Here is a 13,617-nt window from a genome sequence, read left to right as displayed (position 1 = left end):
TTGAACGTGTGTCAGGCATACATTAAAATGCCATGGAAGACAGTGCTAAGTTGGAAGTATCTATTATCTGTAACTGGTGATCTGGCAAATGAACTGGAAATGCTGCTGTTATAATTATCCTGTTGTTGTGAGTTTGATTGAAATGGATCTCGTCTTGCCTGACTTGTCTTCACAGCCTTGCCTTTAGCTTTAACCCATGAATGGGGAGAGACACGAAGGTTAAGTTCTTTTTTGTGGACGGAAGAGTTTTGAGAAGCAACAGAAAACCTTTAAATGGGTCAAAGGGGGATGAGACAGTATAATGTTAGGTTTCAATTATTCAATTAGCATCAAGATAGCCCTAAAGATTCAATCTTGATTTTTTATAAATTCAATTTTCTCTATTTTTTTAGGAATGTCTGGTAGTCTTTAATGTAAGAATTCAAAATTTAATGAATGCACTTTGTTTAGTTGAAATCATTAGTTATAGGAAAGTTGGTTTTTGAACAGAAATTCAAAAAAAGCTCCAATATTTGATCCAATTGGGTCAATACAACCTTGTAAGTTTGAATCAGTTAAATAATATCCAGCCTCAGTCTATCTACATCACTATCTAGAGTCAGCCAGTAACAAGCTGGTAGTTACCGACTGATGATGGAGGATCGGGGAAAAAAATGAGTCGGTAAAAAGCAAAACCATAGAGATGTCAGAGGGAGTTGTGGGACATTTTAGGTTTTTGATGGTATGTGGGTAGAGGGATGAGTACTGCTGGCTAGAGCTGTACGATGTGGAAAACTTGTGATATTAGGGATCAATAGTCGCCATGACAATATAAATCGCGAAACATTTACAGACGAAAATGTCACTGCGACAATTTTATTTACTTAAAGTCAATACATCATCAGTTTTTCTCCAAATGTCCCACGTCTACATAAGAGGTGGACATCTGACATAAAAGAGCTCCATTGATTCCACAAGATTTTTTTAGCATGTAGGACAACATTTGAGATAACGATTTTTTGTAGTTTATGCCTGTTTTTTGCAAAACAAGGCGGATATTGCAACGATGTTGACAGACTTCTAACATTTAGAGATTCTATTCAATTGCTCAATGACTTTGAGGCATCCATCCGATTGGTCAAATGTGCAAAGGGCTGCATGATTTTCATGGAATACTTTAAGTTGAAATTTAATTAATTAAGCATCTTCTTTCTTTGGGCTTATCCCTTTTGGGGTCGCGAATGCAAAACAACACCTACTGTTTTGCATCAGTGATTTGGCAGAAACGTTTACAATATTGCAGTATTATATATCATGTCAAATTGGGTGTATTGCAGAGATGTATATTATATTATGACAGGTGTGTCGCGATATGTCTTGTATACACAACCCGAGTGTTAACGTTTCAGGTAACCATTTATCAAAGTTTACTTTTGCGAATGCGAAAGTTGTTATTGTGATGACAATACTTTTTTTTTTTTTTTTTCATCCGGTCCTGTCAAACACCTGAGCAAACAGATAAGCGCTGAGAGAGTCCTGTCACAAGAGGGGGTTATTGATCTTTGGACGCGCAAAGTGTATATTTGTATAAATCCCTTTTGTATTTTCTGCAAAATTTCATTTATATTGATTATATATATATATATATATATATATATATATATTTATATATATACTGTATCATGTTTTTTGGACTGGACGGAAAAGAAGAAAGGGGAAGGGGGGGTTAAAGACATAAAAGAAAGGTGAAAGAGGAGAGTTTAGAGGAATTAGAAGACAGAATATATATTTCAGAGATCTATCTGATTGGTCAGTTGTGTAAGGGGTTCTATTTGTTTCATTAAATACTTTAAGGCCTGTGTGCTGTTTACGTTTAGGACATTTGCTGCTGTTTTGTGAAATATCGCACAGGATGATATTGCAACAAGTTTTTGATTTAATGTGCAGGCCTACTGCTAGCTTACATTTTAATCAAATCTTGATAAACCAGTAATGATTGTTCATCTTCTGTCACTATATATGCAGATTATTACATTATCACTTGTAGAAAATAAAATAAAAGAGATCAAATTTCACTTTAAAATGTGTTAAACACATTCAAAATCACCTATTAGTTCTTCCGTGTCTTTTGTGGATAATAAAAGCAGCTCAACAGACGGTTTGGATTTTTTTTTTTGTCGTCAACAGATAAGCATATGTTTCCAGCTTCAGTGACATTTCACAGCGACACTTCCTCGGCAGTGAAATTGCACTCCGCCAAAAATCTCAGTCACCGCCTGCATCTGGAATGGCAGTTAACTATTAACTCCCTTTGAGGCCGGGCACAAAAGAGCTACAACGCACCACATTGTGCTGCGTGTCGCCCCCACTGCTCGAGCGAGGGGGGGGGGTGAGAAAAAGTAAGTGATTTAAAAGGGAAGAAGCAATAAAGAGAGCAAAGGCAGGCGCGGGAGAACGGTAAATCATTGACAGATCATGCTTCATGCAAAACTTCCATGAATAAAACATCTTTTCTGGCCTCCCCTTTTGCTGGAAATCTATTTTTCCTTCCATTTCCTCCTTCTTCCCTCCCTATCTCTCACACGCATGATTAACCTTGGGAGGCCTTAATCAACACTGGAAATGACCCGTGCTCCTTGACTCACCTCCCCTCTCCTCTCCTTCCTTCACCTCCTGTTCCCTCCGCTCCACACTTCCTTTTCTCCAACACATCGATGGGGCAAAACTGAAACGCCGTCTGGGGGCGTTTTACCTGTAATTATCGACATGCTGCACCGAATCTCATCTGGTACTGGTTGAAGTGACGTCCAAATCCATTATTATTTGCCGTCTTCGTGTTTTGTCTTTCCCGTGAAGTTTGTCAGATGTAAGGAGATGAGTCATCTCTCCAGCTTAAGTCTTTAAAATCTTCTCTCTGGGGGTGAGGGTTATTATTGTTATTCCCCCACCGTGCTCCCTGCCTTGTGTTTCAAGCACGCCTCCAGATTCAGGCTACACTGAACTGTCCAGGGTCCTGAAAGCTGGAGGGGAAAGCAGTGCTTCCATCGGCGCTGTCCGCGGTGCTGAAAACGTCACCGCACGTGTAAACCTCACTTCAGTGCTCTGCTTTGACTCATCCGATGCACAACACACATCAGCATCCACACACACAAGTCAGCAGAGAGCAGTTTTAATTGGTCTTGCCCGTCTATCTTAGGTTTCTATACCCTTGGCTAAATGCCTCCTGTGTTTTGAGTGCGAGGGTCTAATTTAGCACACAGTAGTCGCTGGCAAACCTCCATGAACGTTTGTGTTGTAATTAGCGTTAAGCTTTTTTTCCCCAGACACAGACTATTCTTCTTTTCCTGTCATGAAATGTCAATGTAGGAAGGTTTTGTTTTGAGATTTATTTTTTTACCTGCGTTTTCGTTTAAATCAAAAGACTTCTGTCCTCACGGATGCGTGTTGTCGTCCTGCTGCAGGTGCCAGCGGTCAGTACCCTCTGGTTCAGAATGTGACCGTTACACAGGGCGGGACGGCCAACCTGACCTGCCGTGTGGAGTACAATGACAACACCTCCCTCCAGTGGTCAAACCCGGCACAGCAAACCCTCTTCTTCGGGGACAAGAAAGGTGAGTGGGAGATTGTCAAACAGCTGCCTCCGCAAGACAGACACCGTCTTTAAGAGTGGTTCCTGTGCAGTGGCTGGGGGATTGGAGAGCTGCCTTGGGGGTGTTAAAAAAAGAAAGAAAAATAACACCTCATGTTCATCTGTCAGATCAACATGCTGCTTTTTTTTTTGTCGTGTCATAGCAGCAGCATTCATAAAACTGAAAAACACACTTCCATTTTTAGAAACAAAAATCCTCCTTATCATTTCCTCCACTGAGGGATTGTGTGGGGTTTTATTATGTTTGCCTTTACACCCACACCCCTCCAAAAAAACACATTCACACAGGGATACGAAGCTCTTCAGGGTGAGAGCCCATTGGACCAGCTCTGTTTTTGGAGTAGCTAACGATGCATTTCTGCTTCACCTGCAATGAATCTCCAAAACGACAGAGGCAGAGAACTAGACGCTGAACCTTTTTCAGGCCACAGACCAGTTAAATGTCAGACTATATTTTGAGGGAGCAGCCTGTAAGTGGGTAAATATGTTTTACCTTCCAGTTTCCCTTAACTTTTGAGGGTAAAGTTTATCTTCATACTTTATTTTTACACTAGATTTAATGCAGAAACCATTAAAATGTGACTTAAATTTTACTTTAACCTATAATTGTCAAACCACGTCCAACTATGAAGGTGCAATGGAGAAAAAACTGTTATTTACTAAATATAATTCACCATTTTGAACAACTTTATTAGCTTTATTAACATTAGACAGCCGGTTGCTGAATATTCTACATTACTATTATGGTCTGTAGGAGCAACTGTCCCATTAATAATAACATTTGGAGGAACCCTTTACACTGGTGATGCTTAATCACAACTGTTTTAACATACTGTAATTTTTTTTAATTGGTGCGAGCTGCTTTTCTCCTTCAGGTTTTGCTGGAATTACGTCGGTGGCATCAACAATTAAATAAAAAACATAAATACTGGAGCTCTAGTGTTAAAGGGCTAATTTTGCTAGCTTGGGGGTTTCAGTTTAGTGGCCGGCACAGACACTTTAAGAAGGTATAGTGGATGGATTTCCATCACGTGACTTGTATGTATCACAAATGAGTTGGATGTGGTGGAGAGAATCCAGTAGTTTTTCAAAATAAAACGTCCTTTGGAATTAGATGAAGTAAAACAGAATAATAGAAGGTTCCATGGACTGGTACCGGTTGGAGGTTTTGGACTGCTGTTTTAAAGTATAAAAATACAGATCAAACTCAATTAAAGACACTTACCAACTGAGATAAAGCAAATGTTTCAAGTTAAAGTCAGTTTAAAACAAAATCTCTTTAGAAATACAGCATGGTGGTCTTGCATAGACACTTGTATGTTGGTTGAAAAGCCTTCACTCTTTGTGTAACAGGCCTAAATGTTTGTGCTTCTGTTTGGATACACATCCAAATATTGTCCCACCAAAGCCGGAAAAGTTGGATTTTTCTCTGGCTTCCACTGAGACGTTTTCAGGTCAGACACAAGAGCGCAGTGTTGATTAAAACACATTTAGCAGTAGTTAACAATTCTGTCTATCCAAAGGAATTATCTGAGGCAACAGTGTGGGTGTTCATTAATCTACTTCACGATAAAATACTACATTTCTGTTTTGTTGTTTGAGATTTAACTGCCAACATCACACCTTAATGCTGCAGAGGAGACTCAAAACTTGTAAAATATTTAAAATAGAAATTTGCACAAGAAATTAAAATTTTAATTGACTTATATTTGACATTGTTTTGCCATATTTTGATAAAGATTCCACAGTCTTATTTCGATATCCTGCTTCCTATTGTGTTCTTTTGCTCACTTTAATAGAAATTTTCATCATTTCTAAGGCTTGATATTGTTTTTTAGTATAGTAATATTATTTAGCTCATATATTTTTGATTGTAAACCAATTAATTGTGCTCCGCTTACATCATTTTTGGTTCACGTTGACATTATAGAAGCTGTTGACTTCTGATTGGTAATGTGACAACAGCTGGACCACCTACTTCACACTAGTTGTTCTTTGATTGGCTTATTGTCTAAAAGTGGGATTTCCCTTAGTAACACAAAGAGCTATACAGAATAAAAGCATTTTCACATTAAAAACCAAAAATAAAACAAAGAAAAAAACATAAAGAAGCAAAATAATAAGAAAATTTTGGAAAATTGAACTTTGGCTTGATACTTAAGTGACAAAAGGACTGATAGAAATTAACATGGAACAAAATAATTATTTAAAATTAAAAAGAAGTTGAAGCAGGTTTTTATTGCTCAACCGTATTTAATGAAAAATGAAGAAGGTACAGATAAAAACACTGAAAAACTTGTGGGAATACAGGAAAAAAATGGGTTTTATGCTGAAATATGGAAGCTCATATTACAATCCTCTATAGTTTTTTTTTTTTTGTATTTTCTGTCTAAAGTAAAGTAGGAAAACTTGTAAATCAATATATTAACTTTTAAGGGATTATATCCACACATTTCTTCTTTAGAGTTCATCCGTCGTGTTTTTTTCAGCAGAATCCTGGCCATAGCCATATACTATTACATGATATTACATTATCAAGTTTGTGACAAATATTGATTAATGCTATTTTTTCAGTTGTTTTTTTTCTCTAAAGTATCCTTAACAGATTAAGCTTGTACAATTGTGTTTCTGTTTAAAAAAAAAATTAACCGCATCCACTGCTACCCAGAGTAAATCTGGTCTAAACACGTCACCCTTGAAGCCTGTTGGGTTTAGAGAAATACCAAATTAAACTGTTCCAAAGCCACTCCAAAAACCATGGAATACTTTGATGTTAACCTTTAAGGAGGAATATTTTGTCCAAAAAAAGCATCACAGCTCTCCTATGTTCACATTATCTGCCCATGTGTGTATTTGTGTGTGCAGTAGGAACATTTTTCATGCACATAATTTTGCTCGACGAGAGCCGCACTAAAAAAGATCTATTGAAGTTCAATGGTGATCTCTGCAGGTTATTCCATATCACTCCGGGGGCTGACCTTGGGGGTCTGTTTCCTGGCATTTCCAGTGCAGCACTGTTAGATGGTAAATGGAAAGAGCCACCAAAGACTCTGGTATTATCAGAAAAGCAAAGGGGTACTTTGGAGGCCCCTGAACTGTGATGCTTCTCTGGATTTTTTTTTTCTTTTGTATGTATGTGTGGGTGTGTGTGTGTGTGCGTGCTTTGGGAATTGTTTTGCTGATCATAGCAAGTTGAGATGCACATGCTGATGGGAGCGAGGAGATGCTGAGCGTTTTCAAAGTGCCACTGGCAGTGTGAGAGTAAAGAGATGTCTCAGCTGCGAAAGTCTTTGATCACAGTAGGTTTTAGATTAATTTTCTTTGCTTTCTGTTGAGAAAAAATGAAAGGGACCGGGCCATTTTTACACTAAAACTGAAACTCAGTCTCAGAGTTTCAGCGTCTTTTATCCCAATTCATTACGAATACCTCCCTGTAAGATAATAGTTACAATAGTTACTTATTCTTTGACCAGTGTTAACTGGTAACTGATATTTTTTTCTTAAATGATACTTAAAAAGAAAAAGGTGATCAATTGTATTGTTTTCAATAAAAAAAACGTTTTCCATTTAATTATTTTTGTTTTCATGCTATTTTTTCAGCATTCAATTAAAGTTTTAAGTGTTTTTTGTTCTAATGTCTTTTTTTTTTACTTTTTTGTGTTCATTATTTTTAAACAGGCAGAGAATTAGCATAACCTGTTCATGCTATAAGAATAACTAAATCAAGCGGTTGAAAAGCCATGAGGTGTTTAAGTTGACATGATCCGTGTCCGTTTTATTTATGTGCCAGTCTTTTTTTTTCCTACTTAGTTTATCCACAAACATCACTGAGCAAAACATTGGAGAATTATTAAATATTGATCATTATGAACTGTTAATTTTTGTTTCTGTGTCAATCCCCACAACAAAGCAGCGAAGTCCACATGGACCAGGACGCTAACATTTTGGGTGTGCTCCATTTTGTAGCATGTAGTCTGTTTTTCAAGATGTTTTTATTTTTTATGTTTTTTTTTCTACTTTTGTTGTTTCTTTCTAACTTTTAAACATATTTTTTCTGTTTTTCCAGATGATTTTGTTTTGTTGTTGTTGATTGATAAGTTGCTTTCTCGTTTTTTGAGATATACATGTATATATTTTTGTTAAGAACATTTTGAAATGATTAAAAAATGTTGTTTTTGAGATATTGTTTTACAATTTTAGATTTATTTTGTTTCGAGATAATTTTTTCTAATTTTACGTGCCAATCTTTTTTGAGATTACAGCATTTGTAAAGCAAAAAGTAAGGACTCGTCTACAACTTGCAATACTCTAAGTAGGAGTAACTATATCATTATATATATTATAATAATACTAATATTTTATTAATTTACTTCTGTAGAGTTTATTTTAAAAATAATGAACACTTGTGATGTTTTTAAGATGGTTTATGATAAGTTACTGATAAATTGTAGTGTTTGTCTGGTGCGTTTTTGTGTACTTTATTGTCCTGCCTGCCTTTCCAACTTCATGCATCGACGTCAATACAAACCTCAAAGCTTACAACAGGCGGATGCTATATATCGAAATCGTTTGGGTAATATATATATATATATATATATATATATATATATATATATTAATCTTCAATAAATCATTGTACCAAAAGCAGCCACTCTTGTGATTTTCATCCCTCACCACTGAGAAATTTGCACTGTGCTTTGGCAGAGAGACAGAGATGATCACTTGGTGAAAAGGATTCTGTCATTTATAAGATTCAAAAGAGACGCTATCTTCTAACAAATTGCTCTTTTTGGTTTTGTGTAATTTAAGACATGATAATAGCTTTATTTCCTGGAAGGACAAAAAATTGCCAAGACGCCTAATTAGACTTTCCTCATTTTTACCTCCACTAGAAAGAGCCTATGTATGTGTAATTACTTTCCAGGCTAAATTTGCAGGCCTATTTAGCAGACTCGCCACATTAGAGCAAAGGTACGTTCTTTAAATTCTCCTTTTCAATGCGGCAAATGCAATTTGCTGCCCCTAATTTCATGCTGATTGTTGTCGCAACACCAACAAGTGTGTTTGCAGCGCGAGCCGTGTCTTCCTGCTCTCACTTCAGACCGCTGGCTTTCATTATGGAGGTGTCACAGCTCACCTGTGCCTCTAATCGTCATAGGAAAATCCCCACAGCACATATTTGGTGTCAATGAGTGTATTAGAGCTTTGTTCGGGATGAGCTGAAGCAGCTGAGGGCAGGTGTCGGGTAACAAAGGCTTGTTTGCACAAATCCTTGGAAAGGGATCACTAATTAGTGGCCTGACATTTAGATGTGGCTCATTTTTGACAGTTTGCTTTTAAGCTATTCCTCTACTTCTTGGTCAAAAAGCAGCAATACTTCTTCTGTTGGTTTGGTTTCTTTAAAGTAAAGGATGAAACATGCAGACACCAGCTTCAGCAGAATCACAGCAGCATGTCAAGGATAAATAGCAGAATTAAGAAAAATCTACTATTCTTCTTTGAGGAAAAAAAATGAAGAGCATATGTATTACAAGTTTATCATCTTTGTCTACTTTTGTGGCTTAATAAAAACTGAAGTGCGAAGCCCATTTAATACAAATTTTATTTAATACATTTGGTACAAAAAAATAAATGGATCACATAGAAGCTAAATTGTGTGAACAAAATATTGATTTGTGGCCACATAATATATTTACAAACTGAATTATATTTTGTGGTCATCAAATAGTTAAAACATTTGGGAAAAAATACAGATTCATACCAATTAGATAAATCATATAGAGGGAAAAATGCTGATTCATGGCCACATACTAGTTAAAATGAATAGAAAAAACGCTGACTCATGGCCACTAAATGAATACATTGTATGGAGGAAAAAATGCTGATTCGTGGACACTAAATAGTTCAGATGTACTGAAAAAAGGCTGACTCATGGCCATGAAATAGATAAAATGTATGGAGGAAAAAATGCTGATTCGTGGACACTAAATAGTTCAAATGTACATGACTTATTGTTATGTGATGGCCATCACATAGCAATAAGTCCGTTTCAATTTTCTTACCCAACAGACCACAAATTTTGACAATTTCGTCAGCATGTTGTAATTATTTTGGGGCCCATGAATTAGTATTTCGTTCATATGGTCGTTTTATAAATTTTCTGTACCGCGTCATCAGCCGGATCACAGATTCTATGGAGTTGTTTATAAACAACACAAGAAAAGGGTTTCACTTTTTTTTTTTCCTAATTTCTTAGCTAAAAAACATTTTTTAGTACAACATAATTTGCTTTTAGCATCAATTATGAGTTAATAGGCACAAATTTCCCTACCCCTACATTTAGCCCTCCAAACGGAGAGTTTTTGAAAAATAGGGTCTCAGGTTTTGGACGTCACTATCGCTCAATGATGTCACCAATAGTCGTCGGTCAACTAGCATTAGCACGAAGCTTTCAGCGCTCGTGTTTCCAGAAAACCAGCAGTTTTATAACTTTAAAACGGTCATGCTACAACAAAAAGTCTTTATTTACATTTACATGTAAACCTCTGTGCTTTAGAGCGCATCCATGTGAAGAAAAGCGCTTCTCCGCGGCACAGCGCGACGCGGAACCATCTCGCAAGAGAGGGGTCTGTATTAAAAAATATATTTCGGACACCACTTGTAGTTCACAAGCCCCTTCAAATGGAGGGATAGGGAGAAGGGAAGAATTAGGATTAGGCCATAGAGTCGACTAAGGCAGGAGATGTCCCCAGTTTTATGGTTGATTTTGAGGAAGAAGCTATTTATTATCAGTTACCTTCTCTTTGCAATACATTTCAATATGGTTTACCTTTGGGTTGAATTTGGTGGGCCTCAGGTGGGTTTGTCTGTTGGTTCCATGGTGGCCCCATTGGCTTAGGTAAGGACTTAGTAGTCTGGGTCCCTATGCTAACTAGCCACCCTGTGGAAGGTGCAGCAAGCTAACAAACTGCATGGTGGACGGCGTAGCGAGTTAGCGAGCTCCTCTGCCCAGAGAGCCAGACTACTGAGTGTCTACTCAAGCCAATGTGGGCAAACACAGATGGGGCCACCATGGAACCCGCGGATAAACCCACCTGGGACCCACGAATTCATCCCAAAGGTAAACCATATGGGGCCCACATTGAAATGTTCGCTGGGATGTAAGTTATATGTTGTATATTTTGTAAGCAGCAATTAAAAATATATTTATTTTTACTGAATTTACACATAGTATTTAAAAAGTACGACATGATAGAGGCAGTCATCATTCTAACAGAAAGAACCTCAACATGAGTTTTTTGAGGGAAAACATGAGGTTTATTTTATTAAAATGAAGAACGACTGGGTCTACTTGATGTTAAAATGAGCATTTACCCCTCTTTCATTCTAATGTTAGACTGTAATAGTTTAATCACCATCAGGCGGGTGACTGAAGTGTGACCTATAAAATTTGTCGGAGCTATTTTCTTGAAAAAGACCTGAAGGCTGAAACGATGAGGTAAAAATAGCAGTAATTGCATATGGATCGCCAAAGTGCAGCACTTCTTCTAAACTTGCGTTCGATGATTACCACCTCATTATAATTCTCGGAGTGCTACACTTTCCTAATAATTGTGTTACATTAATGGTGGAAAAATGGATACAAAGGATTAATCCTCATTTGTATGACAGGTGAAATTGTCTTCAGCTTGGATTTTATAATTACGAAAACCCATTAGTAAAATGCAATCATCATAGGAGTTTCAAATTTATATATTTTTTAGACAGTTCAGTTTGAATACTGTATCTAAACAAAAATGGTTACAAATTATATAAATCAATATTTGTTTAGCAATTTTTACTTAGATACAGCATTCAAGTACACTTTGCAAATGTAAATATATTAATATATACACAGACACACAGTACATATACACTGTTTATATATATATATAGGCCGGCCGTGGTACAGTGGTAGGGCGGTCGACTCCTGATCGGAAGCGATTCGACTCCCGCCTTGCCCGCCCATGTGTCAAAGTGTCCTTGGGCAGGACAAATAACCCCGAATTGCCGCTGGTGGAAGGTTCGCGCCAGTGTTCGGTAGCGGAGCCACCATCAGTGTGTGAATGGGTCTGAGACTGTGAAGCGCTTTGGGCCCCCGAAGGAGGTTAGAAAGCGCGACCTGTCCAGGGTAAACCTTGCCTTCGCCCATCAGTAGCCAGGTTACGCCGGAGTCACACAGGACGCGATAGCGCCGCGCAGCGGCGCAAAGCGGAGAGCGCGCCGCTGCGTGGCGCTCTATTGGTCACACCAGACGCGATTTGTTTCCGCGACGGTCGGCATGCGCTTCTGCTAGAGCTATTGCTTTTTTGCCATCATGATCAATAACCAGGATATCTCCCAGTGTTTCTGCTAAAAGGAGATGGTCTCTGCCCCTGTCGACACAGACCCCGCCCCCCAACTCCGCAGTCGGCCCACTTCATTGATCGGCTTGTGCGCGCGTGTGCGTGTCTGTCTGTTCTGTTGTGTGTCTGTGTGCACGCACGCAGGTGTTTCCGTCGGTCAATTAATAAACTAAAAATATTACCAGATGTTTCTTCCCAGAAGAACCGCTCCTCTGCCTCTCTCTCGTTCAAACGCAGCCCCGTGTCCCGCTCCAGTGTGCCCCCACTGCCCAGTCTGCCCTGCTTTTTTTCCTCCCAGAACCCTGCAGACCAGCACACCCGCTCCGGAGATCTGTGGTGTCCGGGGTGGGGGCTCTCGCGCACGCGTGTCTGTGTGTTTTGATTGTATGCATATTTTCATCTCTACAGTCTGTTTAGACACAAAAACATTATCACATTTGTCAATCGCGGCGTTTTATTGTGAAAAATTGGTTCTATTTTGAAAATAAACCGGATTTTCTCATGCATTTCGATGCAACTTCCTGTCAGTATTGACGCGGAGCGCTCGCGTCGCGCGGAAGAAATAGGCCAGACGCCGAAACGTTGCGCTGCACCGCGCAGACCCTCCGCGCCGCTGCGCGTCGCTCCGCGCTTGGTGTGACCGACGCCATAGTTTAACATGGGCGCCGAATGGAAGCGCACGCCGTTCCGCGCCGCTTCGCGGCGCTATCGCGTCCTGTGTGACTCCGGCGTTATGCTCCAGCAGCCCCACGCTCCCGAAAGGGACAAAGCGGCCAAGAAAATGAATTAATATAATGAATATATATAGATATATATATACACCGTTTAAATATATATATATATATAAATATATATATATATATATATATACGCAGTTTGTATATGTGTACTGTGTATATATATATAGCTTACAAGCTTACAATTTATATATAATTTACTTATATTTTCTTAAACTAAGTTGTGCTTGATGTATCTAGCCAAGATAAAATGTTACTCCTGGGTTTGACCCTTAGCTTTTGACAAACTAGATCATGAAGTTCTGGTTCAGTTAAACCAGGAAGGTCATCCAGTGCTGAAGGTCATCCAGTGCTGACACACGTTTTGTCTCCCCTCAAAAAAAAAAGTCAAATATCTAATTTACTTCAGAAGGTCTTAAAACAGAATTCAATTTCATTCATTTCAGTTTCACAAAACTTATTTTTTTTATTTATTAATGTGTTTTTTTCTTATAACGTCACAATATTTATTTTCATTTTTAAAAATATTTGCTTTTTTTCCCCAATGTCAAACTTTACTTTTTTTCTTTCTTTTTTTGTTTGTTTGTTAATGTTCTTTTTAATTTTAAAACTGGTCTAAAAATAGTCACACATAAAATTCTACAAAGTTCTACTTACACTAAAATTCTCTTGCTGTTTGTGAATAACAAGCCAACATATGTGTTGGTCAATCAAGTTGAGATTTCTTAGAAAAATGTTCCAACTGTTTTTTTTATGTTAAAATAGAGCACCCGGGACCAGTTAACTTCTTTTTTCTTAATTGTTTGAGATTTAAAAAAGTGTGTGGTGTAAAAGTAAAGATTAGAAGTCTGTTACAATAAAAACTTCC

The 13,617-nt window shown here is 38.0% G+C and overlaps 1 protein-coding gene across 3 annotated transcripts in view; it reads left to right on the top strand.

The window, feature by feature from the left end:
• Positions 1-13,617, top strand: part of cadm2a (cell adhesion molecule 2a) — a 295,844-nt gene that overhangs the window by 223,718 nt on the left and 58,509 nt on the right. For all 3 annotated transcript variants that reach the window (XM_024265919.2, XM_024265918.2, XM_024265920.2), the window contains exon 3: positions 3,441-3,590. In XM_024265919.2, the coding sequence (XP_024121687.1) occupies positions 3,441-3,590 (150 nt within the window). The remainder of the gene's footprint in view (positions 1-3,440; positions 3,591-13,617) is intronic.

The sequence above is a fragment of the Oryzias melastigma genome, linkage group LG14 (genome assembly GCF_002922805.2).
Source record: "Oryzias melastigma strain HK-1 linkage group LG14, ASM292280v2, whole genome shotgun sequence".
Taxonomy (NCBI): Eukaryota; Metazoa; Chordata; class Actinopteri; order Beloniformes; family Adrianichthyidae; genus Oryzias; species Oryzias melastigma.
Note: the sequence above shows the minus strand (reverse complement) of the source record. Positions and strands in the feature narration are given on the sequence as shown.